General features: G+C 45.8%; 3 protein-coding genes across 9 annotated transcripts; 2 read left to right on the top strand and 1 right to left on the bottom strand.

The window, feature by feature from the left end:
- The first annotated feature begins 7,998 nt into the window (after positions 1-7,998).
- Positions 7,999-11,727, top strand: PIP4P1 (phosphatidylinositol-4,5-bisphosphate 4-phosphatase 1). 3 transcript variants are annotated; one of them, XM_017868515.1, is made up of 7 exons: positions 7,999-8,428; positions 8,750-8,940; positions 9,292-9,398; positions 9,844-9,949; positions 10,136-10,188; positions 10,280-10,370; positions 10,867-11,727. In XM_017868515.1, exons 1-7 carry the CDS (start codon positions 8,266-8,268, stop codon positions 11,008-11,010), a joined length of 855 nt encoding a protein of 284 aa, XP_017724004.1. In that variant the 5' UTR covers positions 7,999-8,265; the 3' UTR covers positions 11,011-11,727. The 3 variants fall into 3 exon arrangements, with proteins under 3 accessions (XP_017724004.1, XP_017724005.1, XP_017724006.1); XM_017868516.1 differs by having other exon boundaries at positions 7,999-8,407; positions 10,867-11,726; XM_017868517.1 differs by lacking the exon at positions 9,844-9,949 and having other exon boundaries at positions 8,016-8,428; positions 10,867-11,724.
- An 87-nt stretch (positions 11,728-11,814) lies between these two features.
- On the bottom strand, positions 11,815-14,379 carry APEX1 (apurinic/apyrimidinic endodeoxyribonuclease 1). 5 transcript variants are annotated; one of them, XM_017868510.1, is made up of 5 exons: positions 14,116-14,379; positions 13,807-13,932; positions 13,412-13,599; positions 12,724-12,916; positions 11,815-12,594 (listed from the first exon to the last, which is right to left on the bottom strand). In XM_017868510.1, the coding sequence occupies exons 2-5, from the start codon at positions 13,862-13,864 to the stop codon at positions 12,065-12,067; spliced, it is 969 nt and encodes a 322-aa protein (XP_017723999.1). In that variant the 5' UTR covers positions 13,865-13,932; positions 14,116-14,379; the 3' UTR covers positions 11,815-12,064. The 5 variants fall into 5 exon arrangements, with proteins under 5 accessions (XP_017723999.1, XP_017724002.1, XP_017724001.1 ...); XM_017868513.1 differs by having other exon boundaries at positions 14,172-14,379; XM_017868512.1 differs by having other exon boundaries at positions 14,082-14,307.
- Positions 14,380-14,399: 20 nt separating this feature from the next.
- Positions 14,400-22,986, top strand: OSGEP (O-sialoglycoprotein endopeptidase). The gene is made up of 11 exons (XM_017868508.1): positions 14,400-14,940; positions 17,287-17,406; positions 17,585-17,760; positions 20,773-20,868; positions 21,026-21,075; positions 21,228-21,306; positions 21,868-21,933; positions 22,047-22,137; positions 22,351-22,426; positions 22,522-22,620; positions 22,764-22,986. The coding sequence occupies exons 1-11, from the start codon at positions 14,826-14,828 to the stop codon at positions 22,801-22,803; spliced, it is 1,008 nt and encodes a 335-aa protein (XP_017723997.1). The 5' UTR covers positions 14,400-14,825; the 3' UTR covers positions 22,804-22,986.
- Positions 22,987-23,560: the final 574 nt, after the last annotated feature.

Genomic DNA, 23,560 nt, shown 5'->3' with positions numbered 1-23,560 from the left:
CCCCGTCTCCATGGTGACACACCCTAATTCAATCGGCTGAACCTGGGCTGTAAATCTAATGGGAGTTCTTCTCAGCCCTAAACCTTCTCCCTCGGGGCGCGGGGTGGGGGGGCGGACCGGAGCGCACCCAGCATTTCGTCTCCGTACCCATTCCAGTCCGCAGAGCAGGAATTCCCAGCAAGAAGGCCTATGCGGAAATAGGGCTAGAAGTCGGGAGAAAATTCCCAGCCCTCTCCCTGCAACCTCATTCCAGCTGTGTCAATAGCAAACCGTGAGAGATTCAAAAAGAAAAAATTTCAAACCTTAGATTGTACAACCCCAGAATAAAAATGAAGCGAGCCTGTGTCTGAGTTGCTGCCTGGACAAGGGAAGCTGGGTCGCCCCTGGCAACAGTTCTTACTTGGAGGATACAGGGTTTAGGAGAGCACATGCAGGCCTGGACTGGGAGAAGAAAAAGTTCTCAGGCAAGAATTCCTGGGTCCTAGATGCCGACGGAAAGGATGAGGATGGATTTGGTGGGTAGGGACACAGATAATCCCTTGATCTGTGCAATACTGATCCAAGCAATTTAGGTAACTAGAGGACTCTTCCCACGATGAAAATTCTGTTATCAGAATACACGGGTACCAGAATATAACATAAATAGCGTGTCTTTGGTAGAATACAACTATTTCTTCTCTCCACATTTACAAATTAACCAACCTTATATCAAATCACAAATCAATGGTCCTTGCTTAGCTATTGGAATCTTCCACTTCTTCCCTCCTCCAAACTCTTTCCGCTTGCCATTTTACCCACTTCTGTGGGCAGCCACTATTTTCCAACTGTTTTTCTCATTCATTTAACAAATATTTATTGAGCACCATCTATGCACCAGTACTGTTCTAGTGCTAGGGACACAAGAATAAAAACAATATCTGTAAAATTAAAAAATATGTATATATATATATATATGAAGGTCAGGTGCAGTGGCTCACACCTGTAATCCCAGCACTTTGGGAGGCTGAGGTGGGCGGATCGCCTGAGGTCAGGAGTTGGAGACCAACCTTGCCAACATGGCAAAACCCCGTCTCTACTAAAAATACAAAAAATTAGCTGGGCCTGGTGGCAGGCACCTGTAATCCCAGCTACTTGGGAGGCTGAGGCAGGGAGAATGGCTTGAACCTGGGAGGCAGAGGTTGCAGTGAGCTGAGATCGCACCATTGCACTCCAGCCTGGGCAACAGAGCAAGTGGCTGGTTCCTGAGAACTTATTAGCACTTTGAAAATAACAATGCACACAAATTGAAAGAAAAATATTTCGTTCTTAAATAACCACAAATAGTTACTTATGGATACGTGCATCTGTTTGACACTACTCAACTTCTCACATGTTGGAATCCAATGCTGCCACCCTCAATTTCTGTTCCATGCTGATTTTTACACAGTACTTTTTTTTTTTTTTTACATAGTACTTAATTTTTATCAGAGGGACCTTCTAAAACCATCTTTTGTGAAGATATGTTGTCTGTATATATATATTTTGAGACAGAGTCTCACTCTGTCACCCAGGCTGGAGTACAGTGGCATGATCTTGACTCACTGGATTCTCTGCTTCCTGGGTTTGAGCCATTCTCTTGCCTCAGCCTCCCGAGTAGCTGAGATTACAGGCTCCTGCCACCACACCTAGCTAATTTTTTGTATTTTTAGTACAGACAGAGTTTTGCCATATTGGCCAAGCTGGCCTCGAACTCCTGACCTCAATTGATCTGCCCGCCTCGGCCTTTCAAAGTGCTGACAGTATAGGCAGAAGCTACCACACCCGACCAGACATACTGTCATCGAAAGGAATATAGCACAATCTAGTGTTCCAACTGTGAATCACCTCAAGTTAATAGGTCACACAGTGTTTAAGAAACATAAAATATTGTTGTGTTTCCTTTGAAAATTAAAACTACTCCACAGTACCTTGTGAGCTTGTACTTTGGCACAGAGTTTGGGAACCATGGCCCCAGTCCCTCTATGACACCTCATTCCTGAAACTATGTAGTGTAAATGAATGGGCTCTAATAAAACTATCTGTGTATGAATGCCATCTTCACCCCTTATTTACTCATTGTGTGGTCCTAGGCAAGTAAAGTTCTTATTATGCCTCAATTTTTTCCTCTGCAAAATAGCGATAATAGTACTATTTTTGCAAAGATTATATAGAATACCTTTTACATGTTTAGGTAAGTGCCTGACTATATAAAAAGCACACATTAAATGCTGGCTATTATTATTAATCTCCATTGTCTCTTTCTCTTTTGATCTTTCTAGACTCACCTAACCATAAACTAAATCAAAATAAAAACTAGGGGTATATCCAGCCTATCAATTCCAGTGAATCCCACACTGTTCAAAACAGAAGGCACTAGCCATGTGTGGCTATTTAAAAGTTATAGAATTAAGATGAAATATAATAAAAATAAAAATTCAGTTACCTAATCACACTAATTACATTGTAGCTTCTCGATAGCCACATGTGGTTAGTGGCCACCATATTGCATAGCATAATTACATTTTTATGCTAGAGCACAGCACTGCTCTTATCTTTTCTAGTCACTGCTACCTTGTATCCACATAAAAGAAACTGGAACTGTGCTTTATTATTTACTTTTAGGGTAAAAGAGTTCCTGTAGCATTCCTATAGACAGGAACCAAACAATCATCAATCTTAGGATGATTAGAGTTCATTAATGCCTTATTACCCTTTCTTTTATCTTCTCATCACTTCTATCTTCAGAGGAACTCCTTGCCCAGGAACATACTTAGTAACACACTTATCCTCCACCTTCAAGATCAAGGAAACTAAAAAAAGGTGGCAGGAATAGGTTCTAAGTCACTCAGTATGGCTTTGTGAAGTGGGGAGACATCTCTAGATAGTGACTCCCAATGTCAACAATTATAGAAGCAAGCTCTATAGGCCTCTCAGGATCGTTTAGATAGGGAACCTATTTTATTCCTGCCCTCTCAACTGAGATCTCTCATTATCTCTAGATCACAAGCTAAATATGCTCTTTTAAAAATATCTACCCCTAGCCAGGCACAGTGCCTCAGACCTGTAATCTCAGCACTTTGGGAGGCCAAGACAGGAGGATTACTTGAGCCCAGAAATTTGAGACCAGCCTGAGCACATGGTGAAGCCCCATCTCTACAAAAAATACAAAAATTAGCCAGGTGTGGTGGCATCTGTGGTCCCAGCTACTAGGGAGGCTGAGGCAAGAGAATCACCTGAGCCCAGGAAGTCGAGGCTGCAGTGAGCTGTGATGGCGCCACTGCACTCCAGTCTGACAGAGTGAGACCCTATCTCAAAAAATAAAATAAAATATCTACTCTCCTTACCACCATAATCTTTGATCTTCCATTTTCTCCAATTACTGAAATTAAACCATTTTAGGGTTTTTCCGTGGTTTTTTTTTTTTTTTTTTTTTTTTAGATAGGGTCTCGCTCTGCCACCCAGGCTGGAATATAGTGGCTCAACCTCAGCTCACTGCAGCCTCAATCTCCTAGGCTCAAGCAATCCTCTTTCCTCAGCCTCCCAAGTAGCTAGGAGTAAAGGCACGCACCACTACATTTGCCTATTTTTTATTTTTATTTTTTTAGAGATGGGGCCTCTTCATGTTGCCCAGGCTGGTCTCAAATTCCTGGGCTCAGGTGATCCTCCCACCTCAGCCTCCCAAAGTACTGGGATTCTGGGTATGAACCACCACATCCGGCCCTTTTATTTCTGTTATAGAGATCACTTTTATTTCTCTTTTCTAAGAGTGAGACTTACATCTGTGCCTCACTCAGTGACAGGAAGAACAGAGTAGAGATAAAGGACTGGCCTACCACCCTCTATTCCAAAGACCTTAGATCCTAGAAAGGGAAGCCAAGAATTCCCTAAAGGAAAGAGTAAAGAACTGAGGCCTAAGAAGAGCAAGGAGCACAAGGGAGCAAAGTCCCAATGTAATTAACATAAATTAATCGTTTAAAACCAGGCCATACTCTACCCCAATCCCACCCAACCCCCCGGCAAACTACCCCGGTCTTAGTTGACTCACTCTGCACATTACCAGAAACTTTCTGTGCTTTTGAAATGCATTAAGGAATTGTGTTGTTTTCACACAGGTGGTAAACTACCACTTCAGGAAAGAGGAAAAAATAAATAGGGCATGTGGAATATGTGAAAAAAAAAAAAAAAGAAATCAAATTGGGACACTTTGGGTCATAGAAGCCAAGCAGATGTTTTCCACCCCATCCTCTGGCCATGTACACACTGTAGTGGTTATCACTTTGTTGGAAATCTAAAGAAAAAAATGCTTTGAAATCTTCACAGTTTCTTTATATTCTATTATATAACACACTGAAGTGTGTTCCCCCAAATTCTTACGTTGACGCTCTAACCCCCATTGTGACTATATTTGGAGATAAGATCCTTTAAGAGGTAATTAAGGTTAAATGAGGTCATAATGGTGGGGCCACAATCCAACAAGACTGTTGTTCTCATAAGAAGAAGAGAGGCCAGGCTGGGTAGTGCTTGCCTGTAATCCCAGCATTTGGACACCAGGGCAAGAGGATCACTTGAGCCCAGGAGTTAGAGACCAATGACCAGCCTGGGCAACATAATGAGACCCTGTCTCTACAACAAATAAAAATATTAGCCAGGCATGGTGGCATGCACCTGTCGTCCCAGCTACTTGGGAGGCTGAGGTGACAGGAATGCTTGCACTCAGGAGTTCAAGGACACCATAGACTATGACTGCACCACTGCACTCCTGCCTGGGAGACAGAGTGAGACCCTAAAAGTATGGAAAAAGAAGAGAAAGGAAGAGAAAGCAAAAATGTGTGCAGAGAAAAGTCCATTTGTGCCACAGTGAGAAGATGGCCATCTGCAAGCTAAGGAGAGAAGCCTCCAGAGAAAGTAAACCTGCCAATATCTTGATCTTGGGCTTCCAGACTCCAGAGCTGTGAGAAAGTAAATGTTTGTTGTTTATGCTATCTGTAGTGTTTCGCTATGTCAGTCCTAACAAATCAGTACACCTCAATAGCCTAATTGTTCTCAATCTAAGTGGGAAGATCCCACCCCATAAGTAAAAATCAGGCAGTACCTGAGATGCCCAATATTTACCCGAGATAATATTAAAATGATTTATCTGTATAATACAGGTACCAACCAATCAGAACCAATGCCACCATAAACAACCAATGCCAGCCACCCTGTAACGTCCCAGCTGAATATCCGCCCTGCTTGCAACTGCAGCTAACAATATTGTTCAGTACCCAGCAAATTTATCCCAAGATGGGGCTTAAGTTACTTTGTTAATTAATTTGAGAGCCATTTATCAAGCAGCTTCTATGTTCCAGGCATTTAGCATAAAAGGGCGCCCATCCCAAGCACCTTCTCTCTGCCACCTCTGTGCTTCTGCCCCTTTCAGTCTACCTATCAAATTATTTGAATGTAAAACATTAGATCATAAGTCAGAAGACTGGGATTTAGAGCTCCATTTCAGTCTGTCACTTAGCTTAAATGACTCCAGTTTACACAGTTTCAGTTTCCACATCTGTAAAATAAAGATATAGTCTTGGCTTCCCTGTCCATATCACAGTGGATTCTGAAATAAAATGAATACAACTATGAAAGTGCTTTATTGGCCGAGTGCAGTGGCTCACGCCTGTAATCACAGCACTTTGGGAGGCTGAGGTGGGCGAATCAAGAGGTCAAGAGATTGAGACCATCCTGGCCAACATAACGAAACCCCATTTCTACTAAAAATACAAAAATTAGCTGGGTATGGTGGCGTGCGCCTGTAATCCCAGCTACTTGGGAGGCTGAGGCAGGAGAATCACTTGATCCTGGGAGGTGGAGGTTGCAGTGAGCCGAGATCATGCCACTGCACTCCAGCCTGGTAACAGAATGAGACTCTGTTTCAAAAAAAAAAAAAAAGAAAGAAAGAAAAGAAAAGAAAATGCCTTATTAACTGTGAGCAAGTTACAAATATTATTATTTTTTGCATTTTTCTGCCTATTGACCTACTCAAGACAGAGCTCAGGTCCTAGTTATCCATGCACAATATTCATTTTTCTTTATGTTTTAGAAGTCTTCTCTGGCTGCTCTAGTTAGACGTGATCTCTTCTTTTCTTGAACTTGTATTACATTGTTTAATTCTTTTATTATGAAGCATGTGCTGTATCATGAATTTCTAGTATTGATATTTTTTCGTATCAATGATTTTTTTTTTTTTTTTTTTGAGACAGGATCTTGCTCTGTTGCCCAGGTTGAGATCATGGCTCATTGTAACCTTGAACTCCTGGGCTCAAGCAATCCTCCACCTTAGCCTCCCAAAACACTGGGATTACAGGCATGAGCCACCACTCCTGGCCTGATATTTTATACTGTCAATGTTTACAGTATTCTGTCTCCCTGCCCAGAGTGTCTTTCACACTCCTTTTTAAGGAGTGTCTTTCACAAAGTGTAGATATTTAAAACTATTTTAGGACAGTTTTGGAATATATGTGTAACTACCACACAAATAATGAAACCTACTCCAACCTCAGACAATGCTTGAGTGTCCGTGTGCCACAAACAGTAGAAAGAGCAGCAGACTGGCCTCCCTCTATGGAGCTACAACGTCTTCCCTATTTTGTATCTGGAGCTTCCTTAGTTCTTTAAGTGTCTGTTAGGGGCTCTTATCTAACTGGTCGAAGGTTACTAGCTTCTAAGTAGAAGTTGGCCTGAGAAAACCCTGTCTAAAAAAATCAGTAACTACGTGAAGTCTCCAGCCCCTGTGGCAGCCAAGTGCTGGGACATCAGCAGTTCCTTTGTTATTAAATATTTGGGGCTGGCTGTACTTTCTTTCATGCACGTTCCTTCTCAGTGGAGAATCTGCTAGCCAAGCTGATAATGGACCTTCTCGGGGTTTATTGTTTTTATGGATTCCTTGTTGCTTACCATATTTAAAGCAGTCCCAATTTGGGCTATGACTCGGGAAAAAAATCCAAGTGCGGTTCAGGCGCCCGTAAAGACCACAGGAGACTTCAGATAGGGGACGGAAGCATTGCTCCTTTGCTGGAAGCAAAGTTGAGACAGGTCTAAAGACTGTCCCATCTGTCAAATGAGATGACAAAAATAACCTTGGATTTGATTAATCCAATCAACAAACTGCTAATAACAAATGTTAAAGGTTGGTGGTCATAAAATTGAGTAAATGTACGGTGGCTTGCACCTGTAGTCCCAGCTACTGGGAAGGCTTAAGGGGGAGATCAAACCCAGGAGTTTGACTCCAGCACAGGAAAGACCCCATCTTTATTGAATTTTTTTAGCAAAACGACGAAATCTTCTAGTATTGGAGACACTCATGAAAAGATAATTTAACAATTTGATCAGCAGTGGGGAAAGACGGGCTCTGTAAGGGCAGCTTCCAGGAAAACCGAGTCTTGTGTCCTATCCCCAAAGTGACTCCAGCGACAAAGGCTGGAGAGATAATCTTAACTTTTTAATCCATTTCCTTCTGGTACATCATTACCCTGACTTTTTAAAGGTACTTCTTCGAGTAGAATGGCTAACTTTGTCTACTGTTCCCCACCGTCCAACTTCTCCCCGCTCTGAAGATCCCAAGCTTCCGCACTCCTTTATTGCACCCGCCCAGCCGCCTTTAAAATGCATAAGCCACGCCCCCCATGTTCTGGCGCTAAGTTCGGGCCAATGCAGTTGCGCCGCTAGTATCACAGGACTAGGGAAGGAAAGTCACCAGCCAATAGAAAACCAGTTATAACGCAAAGCCGGATAAAAGTGTTTCTTTGAACCAATGAGGGGCAGAGCAACAGAGCCCGTGCAGCTTCCAGAAGACCAGTTGAGCAGAAGCAGCCTAGCCCCACCTCCTGGTCTGGAGGTAGCGCGATGGGCGTCGCTCCCAATAGCTTGCAGAACCTCTAGTCACGTGCAGGTTTTGCAAGCCCAGCAGCATCTGGCAGGTCATGTGACAGTTGACGTTTGTGCGACGCTCCCCAATGGAAAAGGAGAGCTGCCTTCACAGGACTAGGAATTGGTTTATCTACGCGAATAACAGCATGACCGGGGCGGGGAGAGCCTATCAAGTGCTGCTAGACGGAACGGGGCGGGGCAGGCCACTGGTTGCGGAGTGAGCTGGGAGCGCGGCGCGCAGGCGCCCTGGGGACCCGGTAGCGGCGGTGGCGGTGGCTGCGGTGACGGCAGAGGCGAAGGGAGCCGGATCGCCGACCTGAGCGGGAGGCGGCGGTGGCGGCCATGGCGGCAGATGGAGAGCGTTCCCCGCTGCTGTCCGAGCCCATCGACGGTGGCGCGGGCGGCAACGGTTTAGTGGGGCCAGGCGGGAGTGGGGCTGGGCCCGGGGGAGGCCTGACCCCCTCCGCACCACCGTACGGAGCCGGTAAACATGCCCCGCCCCAGGGTAAGCCGGGGCGGGTCCGAGGTGCTCCCCGGGGTACTTTGAAAGCCGGGGAGGGGGCGGGACCGAGGGCGGAGGCGGGTCCCAGTCGCCAGGTGCGGGACTGCTGCACCTGTGACTGGGCGAGGCTTCCTTCCCTCCGCAATCGCGACCACAGCGTGGGACGGAAGGGGGTTCTGAGCAATCTGATGGAAGCGCCAATTATGAGAAGCCCTCCGAGCTTGGTCAGAGGGTTGAAGATCAGAAAGACTTCCCTACCACCGTGGAGCATCAGTGGAGGATGTCTGTAAGTGATCCCAGCCCTTCTGTTTTCTTCCTCTCCAGCATTTCCCCCGTTCCCCGAGGGACATCCAGCCGTGTTGCCTGGGGAGGACCCACCCCCCTATTCACCCTTAACTAGCCCGGACAGTGGGAGTGCCCCTATGATCACCTGCCGAGTCTGCCAATCTCTCATCAACGTGGAAGGCAAGATGCATCAGCACGTAGTCAAGTGTGGTGTCTGCAATGAAGCCACCGTGAGTTATACATATCTATGAAATGGGCCCTGTTTCCTGGATCCTCTTTCTGATGGCTTGGTTCTAGACCCTGACCTTCCGGCTGTTAGCCAAGTGCTCTTGATGATACCCAGGTTTCAGTTCCAGGTGTCTCACGGCCATTTCCCCAAAAGCCACTCACCAAAGCTAACGTTTACTTTCTCTCACTTCACACCTAGCCTAGTTCCTATTTGTAAATCTCATGTTATAGTCTGTTTTATTTCTCCTTCCTGGCTAGCACCTTATTTTTCTGATCTCATAAAGTGTTTTTGGAGGGAATTGGAAGGGATTGGGATTAGAGGTTTGCTTGCTGATGACCCTGTTATTCTCTAGCCAATCAAGAATGCACCCCCAGGGAAAAAATATGTTCGATGCCCCTGTAACTGTCTCCTTATCTGCAAAGTGACATCCCAACGGATTGCATGCCCTCGGCCCTACTGGTAAGAGGCATAATGTGGGGAAGGGCATAAGTGGGGAACTGGAAAGTCAAAAAAGGATGAGCGTATATAGAGAATGTAAAGGTGAGAGAGCCTAGTGTTTATTTAGAAAGAGAAAAGGCTTTGAAGCATATGCCTCAGGAATATTACAGCTGTCTTTCTCATTTCTCAATAAAAATATTGGGATGAAATGATGTCGTTTAGGAGAATAGAGAGCCTTGGGAACTGTGTGTGTTATCCTGAGGTCGGAGGGGAATTGGGGACCTGAAGTTTAAGCAGTGCTTTTTCTTTCTCAAGGATTCTTGAGGGTATACAGTTGGGGGACAGAGTATCGTAAGTGTACAAAGTCGAGTGACTTGATAGGCAGGGAGTGAAGGATGTGAAACAGGGACTGTGTGAAGATTTTAGGATTAAAACTTTTCAAACACAGTCTTTTTCTTTTGTATAGCAAAAGAATCATCAATCTAGGGCCTGTGCATCCCGGACCTCTGAGTCCAGAACCACAACCCATGGGTGTCAGGGTTATCTGTGGACATTGCAAGAATACCTTTCTGGTGAGGAAGGGGTATTGGGAAGGGGAGGGGAAAGGAGACTAGGAGTCATTTCGAGTATATTTCTTGGAGTAATGGTAATGATCCCTGAAAGTCTGTCCTATGGGAACATGTTCTGCATCCCCACCCCAAGGTTCTCATTGAGGGGGACCCTGCTTGTGCTATTATTTTCATTTTCTTTCTCCATAGTGGACAGAGTTCACAGACCGCACCTTGGCACGTTGTCCTCACTGCAGGAAAGTGTAAGTGATTAGGGATTGAGCTGGTGATTGATGTATGGAGTAAAAACTCTATGGCTGTAGAAAGCATCCATTTCTATTTGCCTCCCCACAGGTCATCTATTGGGCGCAGATACCCACGTAAGAGATGTATCTGCTGCTTCTTGCTTGGCTTGCTTTTGGCAGTCACTGCCACTGGCCTTGCTGTGAGTACCCTTGCCCCAACCTCTTTCATTCTGCAGCCTCATCTCCATAGGCTAAGATTTGGGAAATTGCTACCCTAAAAAAAAGTGGAAGAAACTTGGGGGAGTAGTTTGTTTTAAGATATGGATGAGCTAAAGTGTAAGGTGGCTGATCAAACAGACTTTATTACTACTAAGAGTGCAAAACAGCCATCCTTTCTCTGTAGGATGAGGATAGGACAGTGAAGTGCTTAATTTAAGAGTTGCTATTTGCAAACCTGGCTCAGTTGTCAGATATTAAGAAAAACTGAGATACAGTGTGGGATGGGATGAGTATGTTACTGCCTAAGGGAAGGGAGCTGAACAGCTCTGCCTTTAAGAAGGTGCCTGAGGGTGGCTACATGTGGATAAGGAACAAGGACTGAAGCATGAGTTATTACTGTTCTTAGGACTAATAGGAGGTAGTGGAGACCAACATTAACCCCATCTTTCTTTTCTTCTCCCTCCTTACCTTCATCAGTTTGGCACATGGAAGCATGCACGGCGATATGGAGGCATCTATGCAGCCTGGGCATTTGTCATCCTGTTGGCTGTGCTGTGTTTGGGCCGGGCCCTTTATTGGGCCTGTATGAAGGTCAGCCACCCTGTCCAGAACTTCTCCTGAGCCTGATGACCCACAGACTGTGCCTGGCCCCTCCCTGGTGGGGACAGTGACACTACGAAGGGAGCTGGGGTAGTTAAAGGCTCCCGGGGCTTCTATAAGGAAGCCAAGCAGCTGCCTTCCTTTTCCCTGGGGAGAGGTAGGAAGGAACCAGGCCCTCACTTAGGTTTGGAGGGGCAGATAAGAGCACTGCTGACCATCTGCTTTCCTCCAAGGGTTGCTGTGTCTAGGGTGAAGTAGGCAAAACGTTGCCCTTAAAACTGGGTCCTAAAGACGGTTCCAGCCTTGTCCTTCCTGTGTGCTCCCTGAGAGCCATTCCTGTCCCTTACACATTCCAGGGCAGGGTGGGGGTGGGTAGCCCTGGGGGTTCCCCTCCCTCTTGTGCACCATTAGGACTTTGCTGCTGCTATTGCACTTCACCAGAGGTTGGCTCTGGCCTCAGTACCCTCAGTCTCCTCTCCCCACATTGTTTCCTGTGGGGATGGGGTCAGCCGCTGCTCTGTACAGAACCACAGGAACTGATGTGTATATAACTATTTAATGTGGGATATGTTCCCCTATTCCTATATTTCCCTTAATTCCTCCTCCGACCTTTTTTCCCCCCCCCCCCCCCCCCCGGCCCAGTTGCAGTATTTAACTGGGCTGGGTAGAGTTGCTCAGTCTTTGGGGGAGGTTAGGGACTTATCCTGTGCTTGTAAATAAATAAGGTCATGACTCGACCCTTTTTCAGTTGTTAACTTGTATGCACGAAAATATGAGGGAGGGAATGTGTAGCCCCACGAAGGGGTAAGACACAAAGACAGCAAGGCTGAAACTATGGCTCTTTATTTTTGTGTGGATAATTCAAACAATGTCATTAGTAGTCTTTGTTCAATTTTCTTAAAAAAGGAAAACCCTCAAATAAAACTCTTGGGCTTAAAAGAACTCTAAGTCTGTCACAGGAGCCTGGTTGGAGGATTCTTATTTTACAGATGAGAAATACAATGCAGATTTTTCTGAAGAGCGTTTGAAGAAGGAATAGTAGTTGAGGGGGCTTATTTCCCAGGCTCAAAGTGATTTAGGGGTGGTGTCCCAGTGCTAGGTATAGGGTGATAGGACAGTGATCACTGCCGAGGGCCTTGGAACGGATCTTGCTATCACACAATGCAGGTAACAGAGAGTGGGACAACAAAAAGTAATCAAGGCGCCAACCAACATTCTTGGATCGAGCATTCATCATGTAAGTCCAAAAGGTGTAGGCATAGGGTGTGCTGGGGTAGAGGTGCCTAAAGCTGTCAGCCAGTGGCACAGCCTGCAGTAATTCCCCAAAGCCTTGGCGCTCTTGTGGCGTGAAGCCAGCATTCTTTTTGTTTCCCTTGGGGTTGCGAAGGTCAATTTCTTCATGTGCCACATTGAGGTCTCCACACAGCACAAGGGGCTTTCGGGAAGCCAAGCCCTTCAGGAACTTGCGAAAGGCTTCATCCCAGCGCTGCCTGTACTCCAGTCGTACCAGACCCCGGCCTGCGTTAGGTACATACGCTGTTACCAGCACAAACGAGTCAAATTCAGCCACGATCACCCGGCCTTCCTGATCATGCTCTTCCTCGCCTACAGAAATGAAACAGAACTAGCATAAAAACTGTAAGAAAAGGGAAAGCAATCAAGAGGTGGGGCAGAGATGGAGAATCAGCAATTGGTCTTGAAGAGTTCAGGCATTAGGCATCAATAGGGTCTCACCTATGCCATAAGAAACTTTGAGTGGGCAATGGCGGGAAAGTAGGCCCACGCCACTGTATCCTTCCTTATCCGAAGGAGCAGACCAGTATTGATGAGAGAGTCCAGGCAGCTCTTGAAGTTCAGCTGGTAGTTTGTTCTCTGAACATTTGGTCTCTTGAAGGCATAGTATATCTGGGGCTTCTTCCTTTACCCACTATAAGTGAAAAGAAAGGTGGAAAATGTATTATCAATTCAGCAGAACATTTATTGAATATATGCTAAGTCATAAATATGCACAGGTTAAACAGTCAAGCAGTTCGAGGTTAATATTTAAACCATTCGAAGCTAGATAAATGAAAACAGGTAAAGTCTTACGTGCTATACTATGAATGTGTTTTGTCTATAGGCAAGCTAAGATTTTTAAGCTATAGTTAATGAAATGGAGGACATGCTGAAGATAAAATGGAGGAAATATAGTAAAGAGGTTTTTGCAACATTCTGGGAAGAGGAGAGAACATTAAAAAAGAAAATGGCAATGGAAGTGAAGGAACAGACATTTAGGAAATACAAGTGGCAAGACTGGGGAAGCCCCACAGAAAACTGCAGGCAGGAGAAAAAACAGCCTGAAGGCTATACGGAGAAAAGGGGTGACTAAACCCTAAGATCATTAAACACTAAAGAATGTCTCTTCCCCTCAAATACCACTCACATCTAATCCTTTCTTCTTAATCCAGGCTCGAAGCCCATCCACGTTCCAAGAGCAGATCTTGAGTGTGGCAGGTTTGCCACTGGGTGAGGTTTTCTGATCGGGGGGGTCCTCATACAGGGCTGGGCCCTCTCCTGCTGCCTCCTTGTCATTTTTCTTTGCGGCCGTCTTACTCTTCTTGGGCTCTGGCTCTATAAAATGAGTAATATATACTAACAAAAAGTTGGTGGTTTCCAACTGCGATCCGGCGTTAACTATGGACCCAACGAAAGCCTGCGGTTACTGCGTCTTCACAAACCCCTGCAAAAATGAGTCGGCCCGTACTTACCGTTCATCAAGGGAATTACAAACACCCCCGCCGTAGCTTCTAGGAAGAGGGGCTCATTTCATTCTCTTACCTGTCTTGAGCTCATCCCCGTCTTCTGCCACCGCTCCCTTTTTCCCACGCTTCGGCATTCCCGTAACGAACGCCCTTCCGCACCTGTACCGCGTCGCCCACCGAAGCAGTCTTTTTACCGCGTTGCCTACAGACGCAAAGAAATCATGAAACCAGCTAAGCCTGGGGAGAAGACTCTTCTCAAGAGCGTCCCCGCACCAGGTCCCGCCTTTCAAACCACGTTATCTCTAAATCCTTTCCCCGCCTCCGTGCATCATAGGCCCTTCAGCCCCTCACCCACGTAACTAGATCATTTCATAGTGCCTTGTACCCTACTCGCGAGATCTGCCCTCCAGCCAACTGAGGATCTTAATTAAGGGTCCTGACTCAAGCTTGCCGTTCAGACTGCCAGCGAAGCCCCTCTTATAAGCGAAAGAGCAACCCCGTATCTGCACCGGTCCGATGGCAGCCTAGCTCCTCCTAACCCGAGCACAAAGAAGGATGCACGCTGAGCCCCCACGTGGGTAGCGGACCTGGTCACGTGATCAGAGGCACGCTTCCGGTGGCCGAAGAATGCGCGTGATTGGTCTGTCTGACACCACGTGACGAAGTCGCTTGGCCTTGCCTCCCTCATCTAATTCTCTAGAAGACTTAGGGCCCCAACCCTCCTTCGGGCTGTTTATCGTTGTGCCCGACGCAGGGCACATTGTGTGACTCTGACTTAAGATTCTAACGCTGTTCAAGAGGGAAAAAAAAGTGGAGAAGGCTGGGCTGGACCACTGGAAAGAGATAGGAAAACGGATAGGATTGTAAGGCACAGAGTCGGCTCGGCGTCCCTGGCAGTTAGGAAGACAGGTCCCTGGAGGGGCCTTGGCGGGTCTCCGCTCGCGGGAGTTCTGCGGTGTCTTTACCACTATTTTCTGCAGGCTAGCCCGCTTCCTATGCGCTCCGGAAAGCTGCGGCCCAGCGCAGACTAGTGAGGACCTCCACAGCTCCTGAGGTTGCTAGGAGTCCTGTCGGCGTTTTCTCCCAGGCTCCGCCATGCCGGCGGTGCTGGGTTTTGAAGGCAGCGCCAATAAAATCGGCGTGGGTGTGGTGCGGGATGGCAAGGTGCTGGCGAACCCGCGGCGGACTTATGTCACGCCTCCGGGCACAGGTGGGTGAGTAGGGGAGTTAAGAGTTTTCCGCGCACTTCCCCGCAGAAGATCAGCCTTCCATCTTCCTAAATACTAGTGAGGTGCAGCTTTTGATCTGAGTCTCATTGAAATTATGTGACATTATTAACATCACAATTCTGATGACTAGAAGAGTTACAAGCACTTGGACGTGGATCTGATGAGTTCGTTTACCGTTTATTGAGCTCATTTTATGTGCTAAGCATTCAGAAATAGATGTTATGATACTGCTGTGGAGTCAGACATATAAATAGATGTTTATACTACAGCATGATAAACAGTATAATAGAGATGGACTCGAAATATTCTGTTTAAAAAACGCTTAGCAGGAGTATATATTCCAGTTGCCCTGAATATACACTCCTTTTTAAAAAAATTTTATTTTTTGAAATATTCTAGGATGGGTAGAGAGATGAGAGTGGAAAGACTCCCAGCTTACATGTCAGAGAACTGGCTGGCTATGCTGTATTCATATTAAATATTTATGTTTTGGACATTTGGTCTTTATTTTTTATTTTAATTTTTTTTGAGACAGTCTTGCTCTGTTGCCCAGGCTGGAATGCAATGGCACAATTTCGGCTTACTGCAATCTCTGCCTTCCAGGTTCAAGAGATTCTTCTACCCCAGCCTCCCAAGTAGCTAGGACTACAGACAGATGTGTGCTACCACACCCAGCTACTTTTTGTATTTTTAGTAGAGGCGGGGCTTCACCATGTTGGCCAAGCTGGTCTCCAACTCCTGACCTCAGATGATCCGCCCACCCCAGCCTCCCAAAGTGTGAAAATTACAGGCATGAGCCACCGCCCGGGCCTGGTCTTTGTTTTTAAAATGGGAATAATACCTGTATCATTAGGTCTTGAAGATTAGATGAAAGTATCAAACACGTATGGGTGTGATGGCTCACACCTGTAATCCCAGCACTTTGGGAGACCGAGGCGGGGTGGATCACCTGAGGTCGGGGTTCAAGAACAGCCTGACCAATATGGAGAAACCCTGTCTCCACTAAAAAATACAAAAAATTAACCGGGCGTGGTGGCGCATGCCTGTTAACCCAGCTACTTGGGAGGCTGAGGTTGCGGTGAGCTGAGATCATGCCATTGCACTACAGCCTGGGCAACAAGAGTGAAACTCCGTCTCAAAAAAAAAAAAAAAAAAAAAGAAAGAAATACAAAACACATTACAACTTTTAATTGATACTTTAAATAAGCTATTATATCTTGTCTACTCTCCCTGCAAACACTTGGATGCATAGGAGAGGGCAACTGATTTGCATGTATCTGAAAAGCCTCCCTGAACAGGTGATGTGACAGATTCACTCCTCTAGGAACTTGGGCACTGGGAATACAAAGATAAACGAAATACTCATTGCTTTGAGATACTCATGATTAAGCTGAGCAAACCACAGAAAATTATAATGCTGTAATTGTTAAATAAATGACATCATCATGCACAGAGTTCTGTAGGGTCACAGAGGAAGAAGGTCACCAGGCTGGGCGCCATGGCTCAGGCCTGTAATCCCAGCACTTTGGGAGGCTGAGGCAGATGGATCACGAGGTCAGGAGTTCGAGACCAGCCTGGCCAATATGGTGAAACCCTGTCTCTACTAAAAATACAAAAATTAGCTGGGCGTGGTGTCGTCGCCTGTAGTCCCAGCTGTTTGGGAGGCTAAGGCAGAAGAATCGCTTGAACTCAGGAGGCGGAGGTTGCAGTGAGCCGAGATCATGCCACTGCAGTCCAGCCTGGGCATCAGAACAAGACTCCGTCTCAAAAGAAAAAAAAAAGGCCGGGCGCGGTGGCTCACGCCTCTAATCCCAGCACTTTGGGAGGCCGAGGCGGGTGGATCATGAGGTCAGGAGATCGAGACCACGGTGAAACCCTGTCTCTTCTGAAAGTACAAAAAATTAGCCGGGTGCAGTGGCGGGCACCTGTAGTCCCAGCTACTCGGGAGGCTGAGGCAGGAGAATGGCATGAACCCGGGAGGTGGAGCTTGCAGTGAGCCGAGATCGTGCCAGGCCACTCCAGCCTGGGTGACAGAGCTAGACTCCGTCTCAAAAAAAGAAAAAAAAAGATCACCAAAGGGTATGAGGTAGATACCACTTGCATTGAGACCGGAAGACTGAGTAGGGTAAGAAGAAGAGAATTTCTGAAAGTTGAACAGCCTATATAGAAGCCGGAAAGAGTGTATCTGAAAATGTGGAAGATAGGATACTTGGGGAAAGTGAAAGGACTCTTACTACATCACTAAAACTCCTGTTGCTTTCTTTAACTTTCTACCTACCTTTGCTACCAAAAATCCCTGTGATCTCTGACCTATGTTCATTTTCTAGGATTCCTTCCAGGTGATACAGCCAGGCATCACCGAGCTGTTATCCTAGACCTGCTGCAGGAGGCACTAACAGAGTCTGGATTAACCTCCCAGGATATCGATTGCATTGCATACACCAAGGGTATGGCTGGGAGAGTGGTCAACGATGGAGGAATATACCTGCAACCTGGCTAGGTCAAAATAGCCAACACCTTACCTCTGCCACCACCACTGTCCCTACCCCACCTCACATCCCTTACTTCCCCCACCTATTTTTTTTCCAATCTGTAGCATTGTAACTTCCATTTCTGTCTCCCTAGGCCCTGGCATGGGTGCCCCACTAGTTTCTGTGGCTGTTGTGGCCCGTACTGTGGCCCAACTGTGGAATAAGCCATTGGTGGGTGTGAACCACTGTATAGGACACATTGAGATGGGCCGCCTCATCACTGGAGCCACCAGCCCAACCGTGTTGTATGTCAGTGGAGGAAATACGCAGGTATTTAGAGTGCTCTACCCATTCCATCTCAATTTCCGAGGCACTGAACCAATATCTTCTTTGTTCTATCTGAGTCATGGGAATGTCAGGAACAAAGCTGAACTCATCTGAACCTAAAATACTGTAGACCAGAAAACTCCCAACCGAGTTTGTAACATTGCAAATTTTGGCAGCATGTTCAGGACCTTAGATGACTTATTATCAGACTTTATATCTGATCATAGAGTTTAGGAATTTCTACTTCAGGAAAGGAATGAATGGTAAGGATTGAACCCTTCAAAATAATGAATATCTGAAAGATCTTGCATTATTTTGAAGCTTATTTTTTCTGTAAATCTTAGCAACTGAAACTAACAGTTACTGGGCGTGGCAACTCACACCTGTAATTCCATCACTTTGGGAGGTCGAGGTGGGTGGATCATCTGAGGTCAGGAGTTTGAGACCAGCCTGGCCAACATGGCAAAACCCCATCTCTACTAAGAATAACAAAAATTAATTTGGCGTGGTAGCGGGTGCCTGTAATCCCAGCAACTTGGGAGGCTGGGCAGAAGAATTGCTTGAACCCAGGAAGCGGAGGTTGCGGTGAGCCGAGATCGCACCATTGTACTCCAGCCTGGGCAACAAAAGCAAAACTCTGTCTCAAAAAAAAAAAATAAGGAACTAAGGGACACTACCTGATTTATTATTTTAGGGCAACTACATGTTTTGTTTTTGTATTACTGGGGATGATTATATAGACTTTGTTGTTCTAAAAGTTTAGAAATATAAATAACTTTAAAAATACTTTATAAATTATAGAAGGTATTTTATTTTATTTTCTTATTTATTTATTTGCGACGGAGTTTCACTCTTATTGTCCAGGTTGGAGTGCAATGGTGCGACCCTGGCTCACTGCAACCTCTGCCTCCCAGGTTCAAACTATTCTGCCTCAGCCTCCCGAGTAGCTGGGATTACAGGAACCTGCCACCATGCATGACTGATTTTTTGTCTTTTTAGTAGAAACGGGGTTTCACCCCGTTGGTCAGGCTGGTTTTGAACTCCTGACCTTAGGTAATCCATCTGCCTCGGCCTCCCTAAATGCTGGGATTACAGGTGTGGGCCACTGTGCCTGGCCAGAAGATATTTTAAATTTATAAGTGAAGCTAAAGTTGTTTGGGATACCTTATATGACCTTTTTAAGGCTGAGGTTGGATTCCTTTCCAACAGAACACTTAATTATCATTAGAAATAGTTCAGCATTGTCCCCAGCCCATGGAAAGGTTGTGTCTAGAAGATGAGGCACGTGTTTCCCATGAAAACGATGCAGAAACTTCAGCAGGTAGAGGGCAAGTAGTTGGTTGAGGCCTGAAGGATGACATACAAGGTTAGGGACTCGGGTTGTGGAAAGTATAATGGAGACTACAAGAGGTGATAAAAAGGAGCAATGACGGTTTTGTCTTCCTCTTTTAACGTTTGCTTAGGTGTAAGAAACAGGGAGGGTAATTAGGTAGAGAGGAGTGGATAGCAGAAGCAGAAAGGCAGGGTTTTTCCTTCTCCTTTGTTACTATCTTTTTGACAGCAGATTAAGATCTGTATCAGAAAGGGAAGAAATCCCTAACAGCACTGGGAAGGGAAAGGGACTTCTTAAGGTTCCTAGGAAACCCTTGGTGTTCTAAGTCTGCAGCATATGTGTCAGTAGGTGACAGATAATCTCTGTGCTAAAAGTTGGTCACATATGAAGAATGGCCTTAATACGTAAAATAGTTGGGCGCTGTGGTGGGCGCCTGTAATCCCAGCTACTTGGGAGGCTGAGGCAGGAGAATGGCATGAACCCGGGAGGCAGAGGTTGCAGTGAGCCGAGATCACGCCATTGCACTCCAGCTTGGGCGACAGAGCGAGACTCCGTCTCAAAAAAAAAAAAAAAAAAAAAAAAAAAAAAAAAAAAAAAAGGAAAGAAAAATGGTCTTTTTTTTCTCTTTTTTTTGAGATGGAGTCTCGTTCTGTCACCCAGGCTGGAGTGCAGTGGCACGATCTTGGCTCACAGAAAGCTCCGCCTCCCGGGTTCATGCCATTCTCCTGCCTCAGCCTTCCGAGTAGCTGGGACTACACGTGCCCACCAGCACGCCCAGCTAATTTTTTTTTGTATTTTTAGTAGAGACGAGGTTTCACCGTGTTAGCCAGGATGGTCTCTTATCTCCTGACCTTGTGATCTGCCCGCCTTGGCCTCCCAAAGTGCTGGGATTACAGGCGTGAGCCACCGCGCCCGGCCAGAAAAATGGTCTTAAGTGGATTGCTATTGCTGACTTGACTGGGCCATTAGTCTGCCTCCATATGAGATTTTTTAGTTCTTCAACTCTGCTTCTTGGTTCTAAATACCACTGCCCAGCTGGATACAATGATTCACACCTATAATCCCAGCACTTTGAGAGGCCGAGGCAGGTAGATTGCTTGAGACCAGGGGTTTGAGACCTGATCTCTACAAAAATATAAAAATTAGCCACACATGGTAGGCCAGCTACTCAGGAAGCTGAGGTGGGAGGATCCTTTGAGCCTAGGAGGTCGAGGCTACAGTGAGCTATGATCACACCACTCCACTCCAGCCTGGGAGACAGAGCGAGACCCTGTCTCAAAAAAACAAATACCACTGTCACTATGTCATAATTTAGAAGGATTCATGTTCTCTGCCTCCCAGCAGAAAAGCCTATTCCTTACTGTCAAGACTGCATTTAAGGAATATATTAGGAACTTCTAAGCCGGAAAACAAATGTATTTGAAATGATACTTTATTTCTGCTTGGACCTATACTGTCTTGTAGATTAGGACTCTATTCCTGGAATCCTCAGGGTGTACAGATTTCTTTTCAAATCAGAGCTGTAAAAAAACATTACCCATTCACCATTTGGGAAACACCTTTCTTCCACTTCTTAGTGGAAGCTCTGGTGGTCATGTTGATCCTCTGCTATGTTTTTCTCCCAAAGCCAAATAATCCTGTTTACAGACTTGGGGTTTCATGGACATCCTCATCACCCTTAGGTGATTGCATACTCGGAACATCGTTACCGTATCTTTGGGGAAACCATCGATATTGCAGTGGGTAATTGTCTGGATCGTTTTGCTCGAGTGCTGAAGGTAAGCCAATGGGGCTGCAGAGAACATAAAATGCGGGTGAACTTTTGGGAAGCCATGGAGGTGGAGGGAGGAAATAGTAAATAATCTTCTTATGCTTCCTGCATATTTGATTTCATCCTCTTCCATTCCCTCCTTCCTTATTTTTTTCTTCTGCTAGATTTCTAATGACCCAAGTCCAGGATACAACATTGAACAGATGGCAAAGCGGTAAGGGGACATAAGGTGGAAGCAGGCTGGCTGCTGGGGCTTCAGGGATTTCCCCATATACGGTATATATTAACAGAATTTGGGAGGGGCTTTGGAGGGTCAGAAGCCGGTTGACTGTAGGCTTAGTGCCTTGTGTACTCATTCCCACATAGAGGCAAGAAGCTAGTTGAGCTGCCGTACACTGTAAAGGGGATGGACGTCTCATTCTCAGGGATCCTGTCCTTCATTGAGGTGAGTGTGAGAGACAGGGGCACCTTCATGCTTTTGAAATGAGGCATATCTGTTTTACTTACTGTTGTATTTCACATAGCTCAGTATGTTCATATAGCACATTCCTGGTCCATATCATGTGCTGAGTAAATTCATTTGTAAGGTATTCATTGAATATCTCTGTGTGCCAGGTACTGTTCTAGGTAGTAGAGATGCAGCATGGAGCAAAACAAAAATCCCTGCCTACATGGAGCTTAGATTCTAAATGGGGGGGGCGGGGGAGATAAAAGAAAGAGGAAAATAAATGAAGTGTCAGATGATGATGAGTACAGGTGAAAAATTAAGCAGGATAAGTAAGGGGTGAGACATGTCAGGACAAGCATTCAAAAAGTTAATTATTGCATCTTAAATGAATGCTGTTCATTTTATACCATGATGCCAGTGAAGGGAATGTGGTACAGGATGTGCTGGTAACTTGAATTGTGGTGAAACATGGTCAGCCTCCGAATGCATTAATTTTTGTTCTTATGTAATTCCAAAACTATGATTTGCTGATTCATTTGTTTTTCCCTTTAATTGTAGGATGTAGCCCATCGGATGCTGGCCACAGGCGAGTGTACTCCTGAGGATCTGTGTTTCTCCCTGCAGGTAATGCAGTAAAAAGCTGGGACGGAAGTTGGGACTGGAGGAGGTTTTATATTGTAGAGCAGAACTAATCTGGGGCGCCCCTCTAATATTTTCTCCTTATGTGTCCCCGACAGGAAACTGTGTTTGCAATGCTGGTAGAGATCACAGAGCGAGCCATGGCACACTGTGGCTCCCAGGAGGCCCTCATTGTGGGAGGAGTGGGGTGTATGTATTATTGAACAGTGTTCCTCTTTCCTGTTCTTAGCACTGTGCGTCTTCCTTCTGATACTCTAAATCATTAAGGGTTTGGAGTAAGCTTCCCAATCCTTGCCCCTGGTCCCCTACATCATTGTTCTAAGTAAGTGCACATGACGTGTTCTGCTGGACCATGAAGAGATAGCTAAAACTAAGCTAATCTTGTTCCCTGCCTCTTTGTAGGTAATGTGAGGCTACAGGAGATGATGGCGACAATGTGCCAGGAACGTGGAGCCCGGCTTTTTGCTACAGATGAGAGGTAAACACACTTTCCCTTTGGTTTCTTTTTCACTGCTCCCTGTTATAGGGATTTTCCACCCTTAGATCCCAATTTTCATATCTCTTGCATCCCAGATTCTGTATTGACAATGGAGCCATGATAGCCCAGGCTGGCTGGGAGATGTTTCAGGCTGGACACAGGACCCCACTCAGTGATTCTGGGGTTACACAGAGGTGAGTGATTCAGCTCTTGGTGAGGGTAGATTTTTGGGATGTAGACAAAACAGCAGGGAAGAGAGTCCAGGAACATGAGGGCAGAGAAGAATGGAAGATGTTAAGGGCTAGCTCTCCACCATGTTTCTTCTGTTTTTCCACAGGTATCGGACAGATGAAGTAGAAGTGACCTGGAGGGACTAATAAGATTAACAGAATCACAGTAGATAGTTCCTTAATTGGAACCCAAAGGACCCTGTGCCTCAATCTCTATCCTGATGTCACAGGAGTCCTAGCAAAGCTATAGACTCCAAGCAAGGCTTGGGGTCCTTTATGGAACCCCAAGATGACTCAGCAATAAAATATTTTTGGTTTTTTGGTTTTGTATGTTGGTGATTGAATTGTGTTGTTCAGGACCAATATAGATTTGGTGCTGGATAAATTCTTGTTGGAGGCTGCTGCTGTGGAACGAAGAATGAGGTATCTTTTTTTGTTGTTTTAAGAAACGGAGTCTTGCTGTGTTGCCCAGGCTGGTCTCAAACTGGGCTCAAGCTGTCTTACCGCCTCAGCCTCCCGAGTAAGCATGCCATTGTGCCTGGCAACAATAGTGTTATCATAACTATTAGTTTAGTATCAGATCCTTTGCTAACTGCTTTACTTTCATCCTCTCATTTAAATTCTTTGAAGTAGGTACTCAAGACTTCTCTCAAAATAGCCTGGAGGCTAGGTGCAGTGGCTCACACCTATTATCCCAGTGCTTTGGGAGGCCAAGTCAGGAGGATCCTTTGAGCCCAGGAGTTTGAGCCCAGCCTGGGCAACGTAGCAAGACACTGCCTATTTGAAAATTTTAAAAATTATCTGGGCATGGTGGTGCCCATCTGTAGTCCCAGCTCTGAGGGATGCTGAGGCAGGAAGATAGCTTGAGCCCAGGAGTTTGAGCCCAGCCTGGGCAACATAGCAA

This window comes from Rhinopithecus bieti, unplaced genomic scaffold (genome assembly GCF_001698545.2).
Source record: "Rhinopithecus bieti isolate Rb0 unplaced genomic scaffold, ASM169854v2 scaffold_3902, whole genome shotgun sequence".
NCBI lineage: Eukaryota > Metazoa > Chordata > Mammalia > Primates > Cercopithecidae > Rhinopithecus > Rhinopithecus bieti.
Note: the sequence above shows the minus strand (reverse complement) of the source record. Positions and strands in the feature narration are given on the sequence as shown.

What these genes read in the sequence shown, in the direction of transcription:
- PIP4P1 (XM_017868515.1), top strand. Translation starts at nt 8,266, where the DNA reads ATGGCGGCAGATGGAGAGCGTTCCCCGCTGCTGTCCGAGCCCATCGAC. An exon ending in GTGTCTGCAATGAAGCCACC is followed by an intron (nt 8,941 to 9,291) that starts GTGAGTTATACA and finishes GTTATTCTCTAG; the next exon opens with CCAATCAAGAATGCACCCCC. An exon ending in TGTCCTCACTGCAGGAAAGT is followed by an intron (nt 10,189 to 10,279) that starts GTAAGTGATTAG and finishes GCCTCCCCACAG; the next exon opens with GTCATCTATTGGGCGCAGAT.
- APEX1 (XM_017868510.1), bottom strand. Translation starts at nt 13,864, where the DNA reads ATGCCGAAGCGTGGGAAAAAGGGAGCGGTGGCAGAAGACGGGGATGAG. An exon ending in TTAAGAAGAAAGGATTAGAT is followed by an intron (nt 12,917 to 13,411) that starts GTGAGTGGTATT and finishes TTTCACTTATAG; the next exon opens with TGGGTAAAGGAAGAAGCCCC. An exon ending in CAAAGTTTCTTATGGCATAG is followed by an intron (nt 12,595 to 12,723) that starts GTGAGACCCTAT and finishes TCATTTCTGTAG; the next exon opens with GCGAGGAAGAGCATGATCAG.
- OSGEP (XM_017868508.1), top strand. Translation starts at nt 14,826, where the DNA reads ATGCCGGCGGTGCTGGGTTTTGAAGGCAGCGCCAATAAAATCGGCGTG. An exon ending in TGTCACGCCTCCGGGCACAG is followed by an intron (nt 14,941 to 17,286) that starts GTGGGTGAGTAG and finishes TTCATTTTCTAG; the next exon opens with GATTCCTTCCAGGTGATACA. An exon ending in TCAGTGGAGGAAATACGCAG is followed by an intron (nt 17,761 to 20,772) that starts GTATTTAGAGTG and finishes CATCACCCTTAG; the next exon opens with GTGATTGCATACTCGGAACA.